At 36.3% G+C, this 23,531-nt stretch overlaps 2 protein-coding genes across 3 annotated transcripts; both read right to left on the bottom strand.

Annotated features, from left to right (window-relative positions):
* Positions 1-9,133: 9,133 nt before the first annotated feature.
* Positions 9,134-19,765, bottom strand: LOC130740238 (ubiquinone biosynthesis O-methyltransferase, mitochondrial-like). Its single transcript, XM_057592767.1, has 9 exons — positions 19,482-19,765; positions 19,296-19,385; positions 17,651-17,729; positions 11,457-11,534; positions 11,241-11,289; positions 10,331-10,380; positions 9,784-9,933; positions 9,487-9,567; positions 9,134-9,347 (listed from the first exon to the last, which is right to left on the bottom strand). The coding sequence occupies exons 1-9, from the start codon at positions 19,619-19,621 to the stop codon at positions 9,234-9,236; spliced, it is 831 nt and encodes a 276-aa protein (XP_057448750.1). The 5' UTR covers positions 19,622-19,765; the 3' UTR covers positions 9,134-9,233.
* A 1,007-nt stretch (positions 19,766-20,772) lies between these two features.
* On the bottom strand, positions 20,773-23,006 carry LOC130740239 (uncharacterized). Of its 2 annotated transcripts, none has more exons than XM_057592768.1 (4): positions 22,905-23,006; positions 22,347-22,517; positions 21,958-22,248; positions 20,773-21,615 (listed from the first exon to the last, which is right to left on the bottom strand). In XM_057592768.1, exons 2-4 carry the CDS (start codon positions 22,485-22,487, stop codon positions 20,977-20,979), a joined length of 1,071 nt encoding a protein of 356 aa, XP_057448751.1. In that variant the 5' UTR covers positions 22,488-22,517; positions 22,905-23,006; the 3' UTR covers positions 20,773-20,976. The 2 variants fall into 2 exon arrangements, with proteins under 2 accessions (XP_057448751.1, XP_057448752.1); XM_057592769.1 differs by having other exon boundaries at positions 22,347-22,512; positions 22,905-22,975.
* Positions 23,007-23,531: the final 525 nt, after the last annotated feature.

A 23,531-nucleotide genomic window follows, 5' to 3' on the forward strand; every position in this document is an offset into this window, starting at 1 on the left:
GATAGGTCATTTACGACTGGGCAAAAATCTATCTACAATTAACTGATGTACTCACGTTTGAGCCGTCATAACAGCTTTTTATTCTAAAAAAACATTTTACTAACGACCTAAGTCATCAATAAGTAGCATCTCATGGCCGGATAGTTAGGAAAATTTGGAAGACCGAATGATTCAATTACTTTAACGGACCATGTTCCAAAAGTACAAGTTATCGATAAATCGATCAACAACAGTAGTAATAGCTTTGTACAACTTAACAACGGTCAAAATTGTCGTTAAAACATGAATGACAAAAATCGTCAATAACCTATGTATTCGACTTGGGGCGTCACTTTCACAATACTTTTTTTGGTACGTGTTAGTTATTTAAACACTGATAAAAAAGAATCTTCACGAGACAAAATTCTATAAAAAAAAAAGGCAATTTCTTTGGAACCCTTTTTAAAATGGAGGGTTCTATACCACAATGGGTTTTTTAAAATTTACAAATACGACATTTGTTTGGTAAAAAATGAATTAAATGGTATTATACCCTCTTATTTTCAATGGGTACTGGAGCAATGCTAAAAAAAATCCATTTTCACGTCTGCAAACAAATTAAAGTCACGACGCTTTAATTGTACGGAGTAATAGAGTATTAATTTCATTACTATTTATTTAATTTAATGAGAAAAAGAATGAGGATGATTAATTCATGGCTGGCCTTGTCTCCGGCGGTGCTTTGCGGTGAAAATGACTCTTGTCTCCCTCCAACACATGCAGTCACGAGCAGTACGATTGATTGATTCTCTGAATAACTTGACATATATATATAAGCTTCACCAATATATATATATAAGTGTGTTGTTAATTTGTTGAAATTAGTGTGGTAATTAATTTTTTTAAAGTTATAATATTAGTACTGTAATATGAAAAAGAACTTTTGTAAAAAGTACGGTTAAATATGTTTTTTCGATTTTAAGATTTTTCTTCTGCATGAAAGTGAGGTTTCATTGAAGTCCTCACTCACAAACTACACGAAAAAGCTTCACTAATTGAATTAGGCAAAATTGATTTTAAGAAAAAAGAATCCAAGAAAGGGCTATATTTTATCTTCCATAAAAAAGTCTTGTCATCGAGTATTACTTAGAGGTTAGAGCACCCATTACTTATTGGCTTACTCGTCTTAAAAGCTAATAGTCTGGGAATAAATTAAATAGGTTAGTGATGAGATGTTCACTAAAGTAGGTTTTTTTTTTTTTAAATCACTAGAGTAGGTTAATAATACAAATGTTGGTATACTATTGAGATCTAATCATGATTAATACCTGAATATATATAATAAATAATGGAGACTTGAATAAACATGTTAATTTTCTAAAACTAGTGTCATTATTCAAATTCAGGAAACTAAGCCATGCTTGTCATGATAACACTACCATTTCTACCTATTTCCATGATCACACACAAATTTGGTACTTTAACATAATTAAATTTTAGATAAACTAAATCACATTTTTTTTTCTCTAGCATAAATTAAAATGAGCAGGGATTCAAGTTCGGGTTGCGCAATTTGAACCGCATACTAGTAGGGTGATCCGCTTCAAAAAAAATCTGCCGATTTTTTCTTTAAAAAGATTTTGTAGGAGAATTTCCAATAATTTATTAATGTACTTATTTTAGAAGAAAAGTTTGCAGAAAAATTCATAGAAATTTTTTGCTGCAAAATCTGTTGGAAATGAAAAACGGCCACAAATTAACCACCCTTAATTTTTTTCCTGGGATACATTGTCTGTAGTATTTAGTGGTATATACGAAACAATCAATTAATGTTGAAGTTCACCACCAACAATACCAAATACCAATGGCCAATAATGGCATAAACTAGGAGGAGGCAGGGTGATTGTTCAGATTCATCAGAATTCACGTTCGTTACTACATTTGTTAATAAATCCATGTCCGTCACTGACGGTGTTGTGCTTCTGCCCATTATTTTTCTGAATTTAATTTCACTGACATCAACAAAACAAGCCCCATCCTTTTTAACAATATAATTCTGTGTCTTCTTGAGGTTTGTGAGCTTTTAGATGCGCTTTTCTTGTATTTTATTCTTATGTCGGTCTTGTAACTTCTGTTCATGTTCCTCAAAACACGTTATTTGTTTCACCATTCTCATTTTGTATTATTTATTATATAGATACAGTATAGTAACAAATAGCTGGGGAGAAAGAGAGATGTAAAGCAAAAAACTAGTAAAGAAAATTAGAGCCCATTTAGAGGTATATTGACTTTGTTGAATTATATATACCGACTTCGTCTTCATGTCCTGCTTCTACTTCTTTGAGGGAAATATCATGTGAACATGTGCACAATGTGACATCCAAGCACAAAGTTTTACTGCCGTTTTTAGCATTTACAAATTGTATATGTTAAAAAAAATCATTATGCGGGTTCACCATTCATAAAACATGTGTGACGTCACTTGAATATCGCAATATAGATGTTTAGATATCGGTAGGGGCCGTAATTTTGACAAGGTGAGGGCGGGGTAAGATCTAACAACTTATTAAGTTATGACTTAAAGTGAGTGTTATTACCACTCTTAATTAAGAAAATATATGTTCAATTGTTTGTTTTGTTGTTGATGTTTCTCATTTCAAAATGAATGAAAATATTTGCGTTTTAATTCCTTCATTCTCCATTTTCTTTTCCATTGTCTTTTTCTCTTTTTTTATTTTTTTTAATCACAACATCACCTATCATATTTCTTATTTTAATTTTATCTTTTTTCTTCAATTTTCTTTTAGGGGAGGTAAGAATAAAGTAGTAATTAAGATAAGCAACATAAGTATAATTATAAGTTATAGAAACATCATGGGGCCATTATAGAACTTAAATATTATTAGTAAATGAAATACAAGAGTTGGGGTGACCCCCTCCCCTCTAACTCTAAGACACCTTAATTTTCGAGGTTTAGCCTATATATTCCTGTTTTTTTCTTTCTTTTCTTCAAGGTTTCTGTACCAAAAGAATAAATAAGGCATTCCTTTGTTTATATTTTTCCCCCTCAAGCCTTAAATCATGTCCATGGTACGTAGAATCGACATGGAATAAATTGTAAGTGGGCGAACTTAGGTAGATGAGGCTTTCACGTTGAAGTACATGTGCAATTAATATATCTTTGTAACCAAATTATGTCCCCTTTATTTCGTCGGCGAGCATAACATCCTACTTCTTCACACAACAACATATTATTAACGCATTATTGATTAAATGCATGTACGTTATTGCAGAACTCATGTACAGTATGGTGGTCCAGCTAAACGTGTCTCACTCTCTCTTTGTCTCTGCAGCTCTTTTCTTTTTGGCCAAAGCCAAACGTGCTTCTAACATGGATCATGCCATGTTGTGGTTATACAAAAATTAATTAATCTTATAAAGATTTTGTATCTCGGTTAGTGTATTAAATTAATCCTATTAATTTTCAATAAAATAGAATGATGAACATTGAACAACATCGGTTAATAACCAACACTACAATTGATTCAACGAAAACGATGTTGGTCAATACAATTTGAGTTGGTCAGAGTCGACGCTAAATTATAACAAAAATCACAGCAAACTAGTGTCGGTTAAACTAACACGATGTTTAAGTGATGTTTTTTTTAATTTTTCATCTATTATATTTCGTCAGTTTACTCGAGACAAATGAGTTAAAATTGGCGTTAATGTCGCAGTCGACGCTAAATCTTAGCAACAATTCATCTACCAATATGAAAGACGATACAAATGAATACTAATATTTATTAAAAATAAGCATTCAGTGTAGACCTAGATTAACTAATTACTTTCTTAAATATTATTTTGATATTACAATTTACAGTTATTTAGAAGTTAACTCCCACTTACCAAAAATATACTCCTACTTACCAAAAAAAGGAAGTTAACTCTCAGTTTCCCTAGTCGATCGTCTTCGTTTTCTGATTTTCTCTCCTTTCACATTACTGGATAATGCATGATTGGATCCACATGCATAAGTGTGAAAATACTCACTGAAGAGTGCATTATCTACCCACAAAATATCTTTTTGAAGAAAAAGAATACAAGTGAAAAGTATTTGCTTGGAGTAAGGTGAACTCAGCCAAGATAGTAGTTGCGAAATCAATGTCAAACAAAAAGATACTACAAGGAAGGTGCACAAAGGGATGAAATTAGAAAAGATGAGTAAAGAAAGTAAAAATTTAGCAAATTAATAAAACTAACTGTCATTAAATTAAATGAAACAAACAGTATGATAAATTTAATTATAGGGGGCGAAAATAATATTTAAATACTATTCTATTTAAAAAATTGTTTCTTTTGAGAATGACCTCCTCATTTCCAATATATGTAGGTACGTCCCGTCCGTGTGCAGGTGCATAAATTGATTTATGAGAAAGAAATAGGATATTAGTTTAATTTTAGTGTATTTTTTATAGATTTTCTCACCACTCTCTATTTACCGTATTATATTTATAGAAATCAATTACATACTGTATTTAAGATTGCGGAATACACATTATACATTTCACAATCATAAGTTCAGAAAAGTACTGAAAAAATGGTATAAGAATGTAAAATGGTGATACCTATAACAATGCCCAAAAATAAAACCCGGTCTTTGCAAACTATACAAGTTTGTTAGAAATAATACTATATAAAATCAATCATTTAATACTTGTACAATAACCAATTGATCTAGATTTTAATGTTTGCCAGATTTCATTCTCTTAATAAAATACGCACGTTTCAGTGTTTCATGCCATGTTACATTTTTCCAACTTCGGAATCTCTCTTCTTAATTACATTTTGCGGCTTCTGCCCCGCTTTTGCATTCAGATCTTTGTCTCATCACCTTCACCCATGTGGTCCATTTCCTCTAATTTTTTTTAAGCCTAAAAAGTTTATGCAAAGAAGTGAAAGAACAAATACATAATAACCATAGACCTACGGTGTTTCGTGTTTGGATTCAGCTCAATTTCAGGGTTTGAAATAAGTCAAAATATTTTTCTCGCGTCCTATTCATTAATTAATCAACTCTTTCAGGCTATTTCTGACATATCTTTTCATATTTATTGATTTGCTTAGTTATTGAAAAACTAAAGGATAAGTATTCTCTATTCACTCACAATCACACTTGTTTTAACCAGAAAAATAATTGTAGAGAAACATCAATTTGGCTCGGGACCATGATGATCTCCAAAGTCTAAATATCTTAATCTAATCACAGACACAACTTCATTGATTTCAGCTACTTGAATCACTAGTAGTCTAGTATCAAGTAGTGATAGTGATGTCGGTGGATTGAAGTACTCAATCAATTTTAAAGAGAAAACTTATGTGTTCTAAACTTCTAATCCCCGATCCCTTCAGTTTTATTGATTATCCATTCAAATTTGATAAGTATATCTTAATTTAAATAAAAATTAATCTAATCCAATTTAAAGTAATTAATATATGAACGTTTTTTTTTCCTCTAAAATAGCTACTAATAGAGTGTGAACACTTGAGAACCATGGTATTCTAAGACATCAAATCTATGTCTAAATGGCTTAGTTGAAAAAGAACAAAACACATATATAGATTCCTCAATTTTGTTAATATATCACCGTGAAGCTCAATTAGCACATATGCTCAGCAAAGATATAATTATTTATGTGTTATTTATCCAACGGCTTAAGTTTTTGAGATATTAATTTATGACAAGCAGAGCATGCATATTATATCTACTTCAAATGTTAAGTAAGTTAAAATTGATTAAATTAGTCACAAGCACTTATTGAACCTTAGGACTTTAAAAATAATTGTTGATCACTTTAAACAAAATAAAATATAAAACAACATAAAAATCAACAACATGTCTCAAACTATATGCCACATATATAGAGTTTGGGGATAATGGTATATTAACTGAAGCACCCTACATCATTTTCATTCTGTATTATAGCACACAATTTCGAGTAATGTTACTCACACACCTCTCTTTTGAGGTGTGTGAGGTGGAATGATGAGAGAGATAGGAAGAAAAAAAAAGTAAGGGAGAGAAAGTATGAGATGTGATAGATGGTAATAGGAGAGAGATAGAAACAAAAAGAGGTGGAAATGAAGTGTTTTAAAAATGAGGTGTGTATATATCATTACTCCACAATTTCAGCAGAGTTCCACTCCTTATTGAAGTTGTGATATTTTCAAAATAGTTTCGTGACTTTTGACTTTTTGTCAGTTTGTGACAATTCTTGTTTTTCTTCGATGGATCATGGATCAGTGACAACTCTTTTTCACACACAAACCAAAAACCAAATATACGAGAACCAAATATATTGGTTTTGAATTGTATTTTTTGTCTCTATTATTTTGAAAATTTAATAGATGCTAACATTAGTTTAAAAGTCAGATAAAATTTATTTCACACAAAATAGCTCAAAAGTTAAGAGTTATATGAGGAGACATATGAGTTGGGTGAGGGAGGTTCAAGGTGTAATTCAAAGACCAAATATACTTAATTCAAAATTGCAAACTGAAATTTAAAATTTTGAGAAATAAAAATTTAAATGTTATTTCGATGACAAAAATATTTATCCAGGTTAATAAAAATTCAATACAGAATTTTAGGTGGGGGGGGGGGGATTCAACTTCAAGTTACTATCAACGATGGCCAATTAGATGTAATAGTCAACACATGGAAGTCAAAAGAACAAGTCTTAGTTGGATTTGGGTAGAAAAGTTATGCACAGAATCATCTACAATGGAAAAAACTTGACCCACCCCATAATAAAATATCCTATGAGAAGAAGGTAAACAGATAAAAGGCAAAAGTGAATAAAGGAAATGGTAATAACATATATATATATATATATATATATATGTAAACTTTAATATTCAATAATCTTGTTGCTTAATTTTATACGTATAAAGTTTTTATAAAATAATAATAAATAATAATTTAATCATTTAATGGATGTCAAAAAATTAGAATTTATTTGCCCTAGATCTGGGGCATTCATCCCTTTCCTTTTCATATGATTATTTAAATGTAGCATAGCAAGAAAAGGGCATGTGTATGTATGTATGTATGCATGCATGAGCAACATGATGGCAATAGTTGAAGCAAGGAATAAAGTAATCACGAACGGCATGTCGGTGGTAGAAGAAGAATCTTATGCTAGCAAAACTCTTTCCAAGTTGTATAACATGTTTGTTTTTATCACTTTAAACGAAAGATTATTTACTGTAATTTTTGGGATTATTTTACTTTAGAGTTGTGTGCCGACCATTAATACAAATACATCAAGAATATAGACAATTAAAGTTGGATATGGCCAAAAACTTAATTATCTTTGTTTAGCGAGTTAACTAATATTGGAGTTGAGACTTTTAGTCAGCTGGTTAGTGCTTTTCAAGTAGCTCTGCATTCCAATTGGCGTACCACGAATTTCCCACTAAAATGTATAGCTGGATGCCCAATGCATCTCTATCTTTCACGCGGTTGGCTTTTAATTATAGAGAAGGGATTATTATAGGAATGATTAATCCTCTCTTCGTATATGATCATTGATCACACTAAGCGGTAAATGACTGATTATAAAATGTGTTTCATTCTCATGAACAATGATATATATGACTTTGAATCTCATGATTAAGAGATAGAATGAACAATCACCACGCCACATGTCGTCGTTAATATATAAGTGAATCTGACATTCTTTGAAATTGAAAATGTTTTAGTAAAATAAAATTTATTTAAGTGAGAACACCATGACTCAATTGTTGACTTGTGGTATATTATTATTTTTTCCAAATTCTGAGAGCGCCTAATACACCTCATAGGTTAGTTTGCCCTGAAGTTGATTTAAATGTATTTTGATGTAAAATAAAAAGATTTGTTTTGTGAATGAAAAAAAAAAACTAGGTTGGTCTAAGGTAGTCGAATAATGAATGACATTTAAAAACTTAATTCTCAAAATATGAAAATAAATTATAAAATGACTATCTTATATGAATACAAACGGGATAACGTTTACTTGGGACCGACATGTCTCGTTGGTTTATGGGCTTAAGGAGAAAAATAACGCATCAAATTTCCTAGCCCGATATGCGTTAAGGGGAAGTTCTTGTCGTGTTTGGAGACTTCCTTCATCTTCAGTTATAATGTCATTGTGCATACTGTAGGGTAGCTATTGTTCTTTTTCTAGTTTTCCATATATATAAAAAAAAACGGATAATGTTTGTCACATTATTTTTAATTAATTATAAACTCCCTTTAATTTAATTTGGATTTTTGAAATTTTATAACTAAACTATAAATGAACTCTAAATCTATATTTTTATTTTGGTTAAAATTTAATACTATATTTTATTTGAATATCGAATAAGTTTGAATCTTACAAATTAAAGAAAACTAGTCTCATTTCAAGCCAAACCCATCAGTAGCACCCATGCTTGTCGTATGGCCGTAAACCATGTAATGAAATTATGGGATCAACCTGAAGGGTTAAAAAAACTTACAAATAATAGCCTCTTTGATTTTATTTTATTTATCTAATAACAAGATGGCATTTTTATAATCTAAAACTGAAAACAGAAAAATGAAAATAAATGAAAAAGACCCTAAATAGGTCAGGTAGTAAACTTGTAGAACATGAATTGTAATCACCAAACCTGCATCCTCAAATCTTCACCTCCCCCATACCCAACACTAAACAGAAAGGTTAGGGACTCAAGGTGAAGGGCCTGTTGAAGCAAGTGAATAGACAGGTATAATTGTTCCAAAAGAATAAACAAAAAGATACAAGAGTACGAGTGTCTTTGGGTGAAGCGCTAATAATAAATGCTTATCACATAAGCGCTTAGTCATAAGATGATAATAGGTTGTAAGTAAGCAAAAACTGATTCATAACCTAATCTAGATAGTTTATGAAAATAAGCTCAAAACAACATATAAGTATGTCATGAGCTATTTCCATAAGTTCTCTCAAACACATAAGTTCTCTCAAACACATGCATAAACGTTTGTGTTGTAATATAAACTCGTCTAAACAGAGCTTATATAGGGTGGAGGGTGGTGGAGAAGCAAAGTCAGCTTTGTTGTGTTGTTTGTGTTATGGGGAGAGTGAAGTTGAGAAAGAAAAGTAAACTTTTTTAATTTAAATGTTTATTCAGCATACAAAACAAATTTACTATAAATATAAATTATAATGCTAAGTATTTTATTTACCCTATTCAATACTTTTGGTTTTGGTACCAAAAGCAATGAAATTGACGCTGATATCATCTGATAAAGACCATCGCCCTGTCAAGGGGTTATACACAAATCCTGCCATCTCTTCCACCTGTGTGCAACAAAAAAAGTTGACAGAACAAAGTATAAATCATTTGACATGTGCTCCACGATACTAGTGAACAAAATTCCAAAAATATAATTAAAAAGTCATCAAAAGGTGTTTATGCATGAATGCATATCTTGCTTACGTTGATACCGGCACGTTGTAAGATCAGGACTAGTTCCTCTGGAGTGAGAAAACTGGACCACTCATGTGTGCCTCTAGGAAGCTGCCAAGTTTCAAATGTAATATGTCAATTCCAAAGGTCATTGATTCTAGGGTACAAGGGTCACTTCCTCTATTCCCTTCAAATTCTAAATGTGCCAAGATGGACGATATGGTATATGGTATAGATGATCCAACATAAGGAGCACCCTCAAATTAATTGGAGTAGATTTCAGTGCATGAATGTAGGATGTAAGGATAAAAACTTAGAGAGTAATACCCAGCGGAGGATGTATTCTGCGGCAACAATGGCAGTTGCATAGGCTCTCATAGAACGATTGATTGTCGATATGACAGTAGCTCCATCTGATATTGTTAATGCTGCCAAAGATTTGCAGAACTCTGCAGGATCTGTGACATGCTCAATCACCTGGTAAAATTCATGGCAAACAACGTTGATAAGAGAAGTCAAATCAATTTATTTTGCAAATGCTGATAAACCTGTAAATGGTCTTGACCCAACCATGCATCTTAGTGATCCAGGGAACATTAAGTGGATCTAATCCACACTTATAGCTAGCATATTAAATGAGAGCAAAAGAGGACTTGATCTTAACCATCTATGTAAAACTGAACGGTCAATATTAGCTTACCCCACCTCTCACTTCTAATTGCCCCACGCCCCCACCCTTCTCTATCTGTATGTGTGTGTGTGCACGCGCGTGCGTGTTGCATGTTTATGCACTCCAATGTGTAAGCACACAACCAGAGGGAGGGGGCAGGGAGGGAGAGGGAGAGAGAGAGAGAGAGAGAGAGAGAGAGAGTACCTCCAAGGCCATAACTGCATCAAACTTTCTTCCTTCTTCAACTAGCGTCTCTGAACAATCATTTTAAAAGCTATTAAAAGTTGTAGGTGATAAATACTACGCATGATACCCAACAAAAAGACAACTCTAAACAAACCAGATAAATGCAAGCCACTTTAGCAATGATTACTGAAGCCATCATAGATGTACAAGCATGCTACGTTGACAAGCAAATAAGTTGGATGAACATTACAGGTAAAAACAAGAATAGTTCCAAATATAGAAAGAAACAGAGTAATATGAATATGCAACTATCCTTATGGTTAAAAACTAATTCTTCCACTTTAGTGGTTAGTTTGTACAAGTAAGACACATTGTTTAATGAGAAACATGTGAGGGACAGGAAAATCTTTTTTCACAGTAAGAACCTACACGGATAAATTAAGATCAAAGCTTTAAAATAGAGTTGGCCAAAAAGCAACATTCTGTTTTGATCTCTCCAAAGCCAAAGATAAACTCCAACAATTACCAGAACTACAAAACGCGATAGAAAGTAAAAATCATTCATATTATAATATTGAAACTTTTTCATGCCAAAGCATCATAATGTCATAACTTCTTCAATAAATATCCAGCAAAGGTATGCAATCCATGGAAAAACTACCTAAAAAATTAAGTAGAAGGAAATTATGCCAGTGAGGCTTGAACTTCTAATCAATCTTGTGTTCCAAACTGTGAGAGCATTTAGTAGGAAAAGCAGGGCGCTTCTGCAATAGTCACAAGTGGGATAGTTTCCGATTGAAAACAGGTTAACAGACTAAACCATGCATTCCAAGGATGTGTAACAGTACACCGGAATGCTTGACTCTCACAGGAAATGAATTAAGATTCACATGGTTTCAAAAAAAAAAAAGAATTAAGATTTACATACCAGCTGTTGTGCAACAATACTCAATACTTGAAGTTGTTGGATCCAAATCCTGTGTACGGGAAAGAATAAGTTGTCCAGTTAATAGTGAAGGACATTATGTACTCAATTTATACTAGTAAGAGACTAAGAGTTGAACGAGTTACAACCATACTGATAAATTTCAAATCGGAAACAACTATTGCAAAATAAAAATAATAACTTATAAGATAAGCATACAGCATGAAGTCTAGCAATCTTGATATTCTTCTCTACAGCATCAACACCCGTCACAGTAGCTCCCAATCGAGCTAATGGCTGAAGAGAAAAAGAGAAGTTTAGCTATAAATAACAATAAAAACAGCACTCATTAGCAATTAAAAGCAAATAACATTCTCAATATTCTAGAAAAGAGAGGCAGGAAAATCTGCACCGAAGAATTTAGGTTTCCACATTTCTAGCTAACAAATATAGTCACCTCTGAACCAAATATACAGATCCACACGAGGATTGTGATAAAAAGGGATAGACTCTGGCACTAATTAGGAAGAAAATGAAATTTTATTTAAAGAACCTAATCTTCCTAAGCCTTCCTAGTGAAGGACAGGCTCAAAATAGGGAAGAATTACAAACTACAAGGCTACTAAGTATATTCGAGTAGCTCAGACTACTCCTCTAATTCCAAACCTGTTTCCCTCCCCCCAAAACTAACCCTTTTAAAGCCTAACTGGCTCTAGCCTCTAGCTGCAGTTTCACCAGTTAGTTTCAACTGAATACTGAATTAGTTACATCAGTACCTAAATTCAAGTTAGGATCCTGATGAGTATAGGCCTCCAATCAAGAAGGTGTATGAGAGAAAGAACAAGGGGAAAGCCACAGCTTAATGTGTTTGTTATAGTTAGTTAGTATCCAGCTGGCAAGTTAGTTGTTTCTGTTAGTGGCCAGCTGGCAATTTCTGTTAGAGATGCATTCTGTTAGCATCTGGGAGATAGTATAAATAAAGGGAAGGGGGTAGTTAACGAGTAGTTATTCAGTTAGTAGGTAATTGTGGAGAGACTGGTCTCTCGAACAACCAGAGGAAGAACTAGGGTTCATTCCACCATTTCTGTACCTTGAGCTCTGGTTCTCATTGAGAATCTGAGTCTCTATTTTCATTCAAATTCAATCTAGTTTCAGTTCAGAGTTCTACAGTGTTCATCAATTGGTATCAGAGCTCCATCCAGGAGCTGTGGTATCGATCTATGGTAGCTAGCAGAATGGAATCTCGAGTTGATGCGATCGAGAGGTTTATCGAGGCTATGAATCGCGACAGGGAAGAAGAGCGCAGGAACCGCGACGAAGAACGACGAAATCGAGAGGAAGATCGCAGAGAGCGTGCGGCGGAGAGAGAGCGTGTAGAGGAGCGACTTCGCACCTTGGAAGCGATTGTAGAATCGCTGTCCAGGAAGTTCGACGGCGAACGCGATGACGGAGGCAGCGGCGGGCGAGATCGCCGGCAAACAGGGGAAGAGCGAACGGTGAATGGTGGCAGCGTGGGAGGCCAGAGAGTAGAACACGAAGAGGAGAGAACACCGCGCACCGAGAATCCGCAAGCGGAGCGGTGGCAGAAGCTTGATATTCCGGTGTTCCAAGGAGAAGAAGATGCGTACAGTTGGATTCAGAAGTTGGAGAGATACTTCCGATTGAAGGGAGCGAAAGAGGAAGAGAAGACGCAAGCTATCATGGTGGCTCTTGATGGAAGGGCGTTGAGTTGGTACCAATGGTGGGAGACTTGTAATCAGGTAACTACGTGGGACAAGTTCAAGGAAGCGTTGCTGGAACGTTTCCAACTCTCATCTGCTTCAAGTCCTTTTGCTGCGTTGCTAGCTCTTAAGCAAGAAGGAAGTGTAGAGGAATTTGTGGCTCAATTTGAGAGATTTGCAGGCATGTTGCGAGGGGTTGAAGAAGAACACTACATGGACATTTTTGTCAATGGACTCAAGGAAGAGATTGCAGCAGAAATCAAGCTCTATGAGCCTAGAACTCTAGCAATCATGGTCAAGAAAGCATTGATGGTGGAACAGAAGAACCTGGCTGTGAGTAAAGCAGGGGTTGGCAGCATTAGCAGGTACAATTCTTCTTACAAACCACCTTTTAAAGCTTCAACTTATCAGAAAACTGTGACAATTGATAGTGGACAGAAGAGTGGAGTAGGTAGTGTTGTTCAAAACACAGTACAATCCTCTAGTGGAAGTGTTAGTGATAGAGTAGGGAGCAAGCCAGCAAGGGGAGGGGTTTTCAAAAGGCTTACTGGGGAAGAAATGAAGGAGAAACTAAGGAAAGGGGAATGTTTTAGGTGTGATGAGAAATTTGGCCCAAACCATGTGTGTAAGAATAAGCAACTCAGAGTCATGTTGCTGGAGGAGGAAGGTGAGGAAGAAGAAGAGGAGACTATAGAGGCTCAGCCAGAAGATTCAGGAGAAATTATGGAGTATAAGCAACTATCACTCAACAGCATACAAGGACTCTCTACCAGGAAATCACTTAAGGTGTGGGGAAAATTGCAGGAAACTACTATTGTTGTGCTCATAGATTGTGGAGCAACACACAACTTTATTTCAGCTACTTTGGCAAGAGCTTTGGAACTAAAGATTACTGAAACTTCCTCTTATACAGTGGAAGTTGGAGATGGACATAAGGTGCAAGGTAGAGGGGTTTGCAAGAATGTTAGTGTGCAGATCCAAGGGTTCATGGTAACACAAGACTTCTACTTGTTTGGGTTGAGAGGTGTAGATGTTGTGCTGGGTTTGGAATGGCTTGCAAGCCTAGGGGATATAAAGGCCAATTTTGAAGAGCTCACCTTGAAGTTCAAGCTGGGGAACAGCAAAGTGGTACTCAAGGGTGAACCTGAGCTGTTGAGGAAAGGTGCCTCACTGAATGCAATGGTCAAAGCCATTCAGCAACAGGGTGAGGGGTATGTTCTGCAATGCCAGATGTTAGAAAAGGAAGTGGCCCAACCAGAAGACACTCCAGAGTTATTAAAAGCAGTCTTGGCAGATTTTCCAGCATTATTTGCTTCACCAACTGAACTGCCACCTCAAAGAAGACATGACCATGCAATACATTTGAAGGAAGGGGCATCTATACCTAACATTAGACCCTACAGGTATCCCCATTTTCAGAAAAATGAGATAGAAAAATTAGTTGCTGAAATGCTTAATGCAGGCATCATTAGACCAAGTATTAGCCCTTATTCAAGTCCAGTCATATTGGTGAGGAAAAAGGATGGTAGCTGGAGGTTTTGTGTAGACTATAGGGCCTTGAACAAGGTCACGATCCCCAATAAATTTCCTATCCCAGTTATTGATGAACTATTAGATGAGATTGGTCCAGCAAAGGTGTTCTCCAAGATAGATCTTAAATCAGGTTACCATCAAATTTTGATGAAGGCTGAAGATGTAGAAAAGACAGCATTTAGGACACACGAGGGGCACTATGAGTTTTTGGTGATGCCATTTGGCCTCACCAATGCTCCCTCCACATTTCAGTCCTTAATGAATGAGGTGTTGAGGCCAGTTGTGAGGAAGCATGCACTAGTCTTTTTTGATGATATTTTGATCTTTAGCTTGACCATGGAAGACCATGTAGTACACTTGACACAAGTACTGCAGCTAATGGAACAACATGACTTAAAAATCAATGGCAAGAAGAGTGTGTTTGGAAGAGGGCAAATAGAGTATTTAGGCCATGTTTTGACTGCTGGAGCAGTGGCGGCAGATCCAAAGAAGCTGGAAGCTATGTGGATGTGGCCAATTCCAAAGGATTTGAAAAGCTTGAGAGGGTTCCTTGGGCTGACTGGATACTATAGAAGGTTTGTTAGAGACTATGGAAAAATAGCTAGGCCATTAACACAGCTCTTGAAGAAAGATAGTTTTCAGTGGGGACCAGGCCCTCAGCAAGCTTTTGAAGCCCTCAAGCAAGCTCTCACTGAATTACCCACCCTAGCTGTTCCTGATTTTTCAAAGGTTTTTGTATTAGAAACAGATGCTTCTGGTACAGGGTTGGGAGCAGTGTTGTCTCAGGAAGGAAAGCCCTTGGCATTTTGGAGTGCTACACTCTCAGATAGGAGCCAAGCTAAGTCAGTATATGAGAGAGAATTAATGGCAGTGGTTAGAGCCGTCCAAAGATGGAGACATTACCTTATGGGGAGGCACTTCATCATTAGGACAGATCAGAAAAGTTTGAAATTTTTGACTGAGCAGAAGGTCTTGGGAGCAGAACAGTTCAAGTGGATTTCTAAGCTCTCAGGTTATGATTTTGAAATACAATACAAACCTGGAAAGGACAACTCTGCAGCTGATGCCATGTCTAGGAGAAGTTCTTACTGTGCACTCTCAGTCCTCAAGGTTAATGACTATGAGGAATGGCAAACTGAAGTGTTACAGGATCCTAAATTGCAAGCAATAGTGCAGGATCTGATTCTGGATCCAGAAGCTCACAAAGGCTACTCTCTAAGAGACCACAAGCTGTTCTACAAAGGGAAGCTGGTGCTGTCCAAGCAATCCTCTAGGATTCCCATTTTGTGTAAGGAATTCCATGCTACCTTGTTGGGGGGGCATTCTGGTTTTTTCAGAACTTATAGGCGGTTGGCTGCAGTGGTCTATTGGGAGGGCATGAAGAAAGACATTAAGGACTATGTAGCTGGCTGTGACACTTGCCAGAGGAATAAATTTGACAATTTATCCCCAGCAGGTCTCCTTCAGCCATTGCCAATTCCTACACAAGTATGGACCGATGTGTCTATGGATTTTATTGGTGGTCTACCTAAATCCAAGGGCAAGGATACAATCCTAGTGGTGGTGGACAGGTTGACTAAATATGCCCATTTTATTCCATTAAGCCATCCCTTCACAGCTCCTGAGGTAGCAGCTTTGTTTTTGCAAGAAATTGTGAGACTACATGGGTTCCCTGCAACAATAGTCTCAGATAGGGATTCTCTGTTTCTCAGCAGCTTTTGGAAAGAATTATTTCGAGTTTCTGGTACCCAGTTGAGGTTCAGTACTGCCTACCATCCTCAAACTGATGGTCAGACTGAAGTGGTAAATAGATGCTTAGAGGTCTACTTGAGGTGTCTTACTGGTTCCAGACCAAAGAAATGGGTCACTTGTCTACCTTGGGCTGAGTTCTGGTTCAACAGCAATTATAATAGGTCTACTAAGATGTCTCCTTTTCAAGCCCTTTATGGTAGGGAACCACCACTGCTACTACAGGGCACTACAATTCCCTCCAACATTGCTGCCGTGAATGAATTGCAGGAGGGTAGGGATGAGTTGATAGCTGATCTCAGGGCTAACCTTCTGAAGTCCCAAGATATGATGAGAACCTATGCTAATAAGCATCGAAGGGATGTGGAATACCAGATTGGGGACTTGGTTTACCTTAAGTTGCAGCCTTATAGAAGAAGGTCTTTGGCTAGGAAACTGAATGAAAAGCTGAGTCCTAGATATTATGGTCCTTATCCTATTGCAGCTAAAATTGGAGCAGTAGCTTACAAATTGGACTTACCAGCCCATAGTAGGGTGCACCCTGTCTTTCATGTCTCTCTCTTAAAGAAGGCCATAGGGACTGATTTTCAAGCTCAACCTTTACCTGAGGTTTTGAATGAGGACCATGAGCTGGTCGCTGAACCTGAAGCTGTAGTGGCTGTTCGGGAGGATACTATGGGGCACATTGAGGTGTTGATTCAGTGGACTTCTCTACCTGCTTGTGAGAATAGTTGGGAATCTGCTGCTCAGCTCCATGAAGCTTTCCCCACTTTTCCCCTTGAGGACAAGGTGAAGCTTTTAAGGGGGGGTATTGATGAGTATAGGCCTCCAATCAAGAAGGTGTATGAGAGAAAGAACAAGGGGAAAGCCACAGCTTAATGTGTTTGTTATAGTTAGTTAGTATCCAGCTGGCAAGTTAGTTGTTTCTGTTAGTGGCCAGCTGGCAATTTCTGTTAGAGATGCATTCTGTTAGCATCTGGGAGATAGTATAAATAAAGGGAAGGGGGTAGTTAACGAGTAGTTATTCAGTTAGTAGGTAATTGTGGAGAGACTGGTCTCTCGAACAACCAGAGGAAGAACTAGGGTTCATTCCACCATTTCTGTACCTTGAGCTCTGGTTCTCATTGAGAATCTGAGTCTCTATTTTCATTCAAATTCAATCTAGTTTCAGTTCAGAGTTCTACAGTGTTCATCAGATCCCCTACAAGCCTTCTATTTCTCCTTTCAATCTCATAGACCTTCTTAATAGAGGGTCTGATCCTATCGTATAGTCAGCAAATTTAGATTTCAACATTTCTAGCCAACAAAAATAGTCGCCACTGAACCACCCCCCTTCCCCTAAAAGTTAATCAACACCTAGAAGATAAAAAGGAATATTCTTTTTCAGACAAAAAAGGAGAAATGATGTACCTCAGAAAGAATTCCACCTCCACAACCTACATCAACAATTTTAAGTCCTTCGAGCGGTTTAGCACTACAAGGGTCCTTCCTGAGACATGGGACATCTAATTATTATCTGAATTGTAGATGAAAGGGAAAAAATAAATACATAGTTCTAGTTCTTATTATTTGGAACAAGCCAAGTTCAGTAGTTCTAAAAAAATTAAAACTGGAAGCTGATTACATAGTCATTTTTATCAGAAGCATTGCATGATTCTAATGGTCTTTTTTTAATGAATTCATGAACTAAAAGCTTAAATTTAATTACAAACTATGGTAGCTTCTTTGTGAATTTTACCTTTCTGTGCACTTATTTATCTTTGCAGGACTTAGCATTTAAACATTCTATCTTTTCAATCCTGTTTGTTATTGTTTTATCAACAGATCATTACTCCCTGCACATTAATTGCAGTGCTTATGACGCAAATATTAGTGGTCATGTTTAGGAAGCTACAGAGATTGACATGGGTGCTTTGATGTTATACTACATTGGTCAGGATTGGGCACTTAGTAGCACTGTGAACTTCATGAACAATGATATTGACTCTGATCCCTACAGTGCAGGCAACAGTTCTAGACTTATCTGTGTGTCTTTGCTCAATTCAGAACAGTACACAACAGCTCCAGATTCTCTTGCTCTAAAAAACTATGGCCTTTGTCTAATAAGTGGAAATTACACTATTAAGCATCACTTGGCAGAGATTATTTGCATTAAAGGCAGGTCATTTAACAGTCTTGGGAAGAAGGTATTTGATGTCTGCATCAAGCTAACTATTACATACGTGATTTGAACATGATAAATAATTGATCCACACTCGGTGTGCATTGATGTTATGCATTGCTTTCAGACTAAAGGAAAATTTAATAAATCAAGAAAACGTACAAATCAAAGCATGAGGAGCGTAAATCAAGTTGATGCAGAAATAAATTTGGCAGAGGTGGCTTTAGTTCTGCTACAAGATTTTTTTTTCTTCCTCAACTTAACATTCCTGGTTACCCATTCTGCCTTATGGTACTTGATTTGAAATGCAGAACATTGTTTATAGTATCTAACTAATAAAATGTTCTCGTTTTGTTTCCTTGGTGTTTCTCCATTCAGTTTGTGAGAAAAATAACTCCTATTAATGCATTTTGCTAACAAATGCATCACGAGAGTCATCTTCCTACATATTCATATATGATTGATTACATTGGACTCAAGGGGCTTGCTCATATAAATCATTTCTAGAAGGCATTAAACCAAAAAAATCCTTTTATGAATCATAAATATTGAGTACTACTGACTTCCTAAGTTACAACTGGCTACATACAAGAGTCTTGTCTTGTAACAAGACAGTGCTATGTCAATCAGTAAAATAAATTCAATTCATAAAGGCAATTGAATTAGAATAATATCTTGGAATCTGACCCAGTACTGCCAGATTATCTTATACTCGCTAAATTCGATGCCTAAAGAATTGAACTGAAATGTAGTACTACACATTACAGCACATTCTGCCAAAGTAACTTCAAGCATAAACACTCCACGGACTCAAAAATGGAGGTAACAAGGGCTGAATGAACTGGAAGAAGTAACAAGTAAGTAGGAAAACATAAACATAAAACGAGAGCTTACTTAAAATGTCGACATAGCACAGACCGGATGAAAGCAAGCCTTGTAGGATTCATCACATGCAATGGTTTAAACGGGCCTTCAGAATCCCACCTAATTACATTACATCAAGAAAAGTGCAACTAGATGTTATCCCTATTCTCAAACGATAACACATAGGAATAACATCGCAGAGTAATAAAAGCTCACCAAGTTTCAGCAATGGCAGCGAACTTGGCGAGCTCATTGCGGTTCAAGGAAGAGTGTTCTTTAGCTGCATAGGAGAAGCGCCTAGCGTTGAGGAGAATGCGGCGGTTGGTGATGCTGTTCAGGTTTCGGAGATGATTCATTGTTCCGTTGGGATTCAAGTCTTCTTCTCTTTGTTTCCTTCAGGTTTCTGATGAGATCGTGAACCTCTGAAACGTGGGTTTGGGAAAGTTTGATCGAAATTCAGAGCCAGTGCCTTGTCGGAGGAGGAAGAACAGAAGAAGAGTTGTGGTCCCTGTAGTACGATGATTTTTTTTTTCTGCTGGTTTTGTTGGGCCGGTCTTGTAGTCATCATGGGCCCAAAAAAAACTAACTATTAAGCTGATAATCAATTCCATTCTAGATTATAGAAAACTCGATAGTGTGTTTTTATGAAGTCGAATTTTTAAAATTAGCAGTGTGTTTTAAAAACTCAATAGTGCGTTTATAGTGTGTTTTTAATATACGTGAGAAGGTAGAAGAGGAAGGGGTAGTTCTAGAATTTTGAAAAGAATGGGGGTGAAACTTGACGCGCTAGGGTGAGAATATCAACCCTTTGCGTACAATATGTGAGGTTGTTCAAAACGCCACCCTTACTCCTAAGTCACACCACTCTCACTCACATACTAACTTCTCATAATACCTTTGAGTTAAGTTATTTCTAGAATTTAAAATTTGGAACACGTTTTAAATTTTAAACAGCTTCCGAACTGAATTTTCGATTTCATGTAGTTGTATTTTTTTGCCTAGATTTAAATTTCGATTATGTAAAAATTGAGTATCTGATTTTGAAAACTGCGATCGCTATTCGTCTCTAATTCCATAGATTTCAATTTACAGAGTATATAAAAAAAAAAGGTATGCTGAAATTAAGAAATCAGAAGCTATTTTGAATTTTACACTGCTAGATTCTAATTTCCAGAAGTAAAAAAACAAAATGTGTTGCATGCATCCTATAGCTAAGTTTGCTTCATACTTGCGACCTGTTTTTGACACATTCAACATCAAGTTAACACATTAGGGGATCCAAATCCTATTTTCACTTATTCATATATCGTTCATCTATTTTTTTACTACAACTACATTCATCTTTTGTTTTCCCTTTTTTCAAGTTGTGAAAATTTCCCCTTTGTATGTTCTTGTATCATGCAGTGGGACCAAAGGAATCAGCTAAAACATGATAATCTTGCAAATAGTTAAACGTAATAGCAACAAAGCGATAGGTACTTTAATTACACCTCTGAAAATATATGGCTAATTTAAAACAAACTCAAATTTTTATCAGAATTTAGTGATCAATTGTGCAGCCAGTTTTGTTCATGGATAGTAGCTGCATATCTTAATTTCTGTTCATATACATACATACAGCTTTATTTATATCAACCCATCTTATTACCAACTCAGTTCATCAATATTATTCAAAGTAAAACAAGAATTGATTTCTTTCCTTCTTTACAAATCAGTAACACACATTGGCAGTTGAAGACGAACCAGCATCCTTCACAGGGAGTGAGTAGAGAACCATCCCTTCTGTACCACAGAGACTAGGGCTAGCATCATCAATCTTCCTGGGATTATAACTTGTCATGCTGCTTGCTTCCACTGTTGTTACTTTTCCTGTCTCAGCTATTGCTTTCAGCCGGATACGCTCGGCTCTTGAGCCAATTACCTGGCCAAGGATGGAAGCTGCAATGGTCAATGCCATTGCTGATTTAGGCATTAACACTGACTTCCGAAGCATGGCTATGAACGGAACAGCGGCGTGCACAGCTGCGAACCAAGATAACGAGAATTTCTTGGTATGTTCCTTCCACATGCCCAAGGGCACATTGAGTGCCATGCCTAACGCTGCAATAGCAAGCATCTTTGCAGGAAGAGGCTGAGGACGCAAGTTTTTAACGAAGGCTGTACGGGCAAGGGCAGCCCTTGCAGCAACAACTGCAGGAGGACATCTAAGATTCACCCCAGGTGGTGGCTTAAAAGCTGTTGCAACAAGAGGGAGGACACGGCTTACAGCTCTATAAGACTTGGCAATTGGGCAATTCCCACTTTTCAACCATTCATTTCCAAGTGCTTCATGCTTTGATACATCTCCTTTCTAGAATGAAGCTCAGCAGAGAAAGAAAAATGAAAGTAAGCCATGTTACAAAAGGTGACATAAATAACTTCATCATAATTAGTGAGCAACAGTAAAGGAAAATCATTAAGCACATCGGAATCTTGCCCTGTGATCCACAACAAAGACAGTAAATTTATTGCTAATCACATGGTTGTAATTTGTAAATCAAAATGATAGACAACTGGGTTATAGATGCTATCATGACTAAAACAAAAGTACATGTTTCCTAGTTCCTATCACGAACAAATTTTACGTGCTAAGTGTATGGATTTCCTTTTTACTGAACATACTTTTAAGAGTGTCTGTGTGTCAAATGTTTACCTGAGAGGAGTGTTCTTTTTTACTTGATGATTCTGAATTCTTCTGCTTCTTCCATTTCTCGGAAAAATTCCAAAAGCCAAATGGGCCACCTAGTCCAAGGGCTGACAGACTTATGGTCGCAGCATTTCCAGGTAAAGGATTGAAAACAGGCACAGAATCAGCTGCTGCACTTCCATCATAAAAGTCAGATCTCTCAGAGAGAGGAACAACTCCATCTTTCCCATGAAATAGCTTAAATGCTGTATCAAAACTAGGACCATCCTCAAATATCGGACCCTTAGCCCCGTGCACCTAAACAACAACAACGAATAGCTGAAGTCATGACCTGAATTTGAACTGCAAAGACAACAGTTAGGCGGAAAAGGGCAAAACGATCAACAACGGCTTACAGGAATGGAGACTTTTCCCAAAGAGAAACAGAAATTTGCAGGCTCATTAATGTTTCTCAAAAAGGGGCATCTTTGGATGTCGCTCGCGTCAAAGGGACACTCGGATCCATCACCACTCATTCCCTTGAAAAAGAAGTCCATTGCCTCCTTTTGCAGAAAACAACCCCTTCACTAAAAAACAAAAGAATTACAAATCAAATGAAGCCAATCATATCAGATAGCAACTTCATCATTGCACAAGTATCTAACTTCACATCAATCAATATAACTATGACTATAATATCAGAGAGAGTGATTGAATTGGAATAAATATTTACAATTAAATCAATGATAATTGAAAAATATTAAGGGCAGTTCAGTGTCACCCCATGAATAAATGATCAAAGTATTGAAAAATGCAGAAACTATAAGGCATAGAAGATGGATCAATGCGAAACCCTAACAAAAGAAAGCGTAATTTTCCGTAATCGAATTGAATTCGGAAAGTGTTGAATTGAGAGAGTGAAGCAACATTGCAAGAAGCGAAAATGGAAAGCGTTGAGAGAGGGAGAGAGTTACCGTGACGAGACGAGAGAAGGAAGAGAAATGCGAAGACGTGTGGTTACCACAGGCACGTGAATGGGGAAGACACAGGTTAAGAGAGAGAATGAAATAACACCATCAAAATTTTGTTTTTATTTTTATTTAAAAAATAAATCATAATAATAAGTTAAATTTTATTTGGATGTTTAACACTTTTCTTTATAACAATGGGGTCTCGAACTCAGATTAAGCCCAATAAACGCGTTTGAAGGGTTATGATCTACGTCAAACTCTTTTTTTTTCGAACTGTAAAACTCATTTAAGCCCAATAAACGTTCACGCTTATGGGCTTGAAGGACTATGATCTCCCCCTTCCTCCAAATTCAAGATATGGCCAATGCACTCTAATCCATGGGCTGAGACATTAAGCGAACCCTCAAGTCCATAACCGAGTCGACAAGGATCGTTCGACTAGTTGGCAACACAAGATAAACGTAGTGGTGCATTAATGGAGACTCCTAGCCTTCAATGGAGTAATGGATAGTGGCCCATAACCGCCTTACATTCAATAAGAATCATTATCATTATTATGTTTACAAGAACACCAAGAGACCAGACAAAGAACACTATAAGAAGACCCACATAACCAAGGGACAACCAACT

This window comes from Lotus japonicus, chromosome 2 (genome assembly GCF_012489685.1).
Source record: "Lotus japonicus ecotype B-129 chromosome 2, LjGifu_v1.2".
NCBI lineage: Eukaryota > Viridiplantae > Streptophyta > Magnoliopsida > Fabales > Fabaceae > Lotus > Lotus japonicus.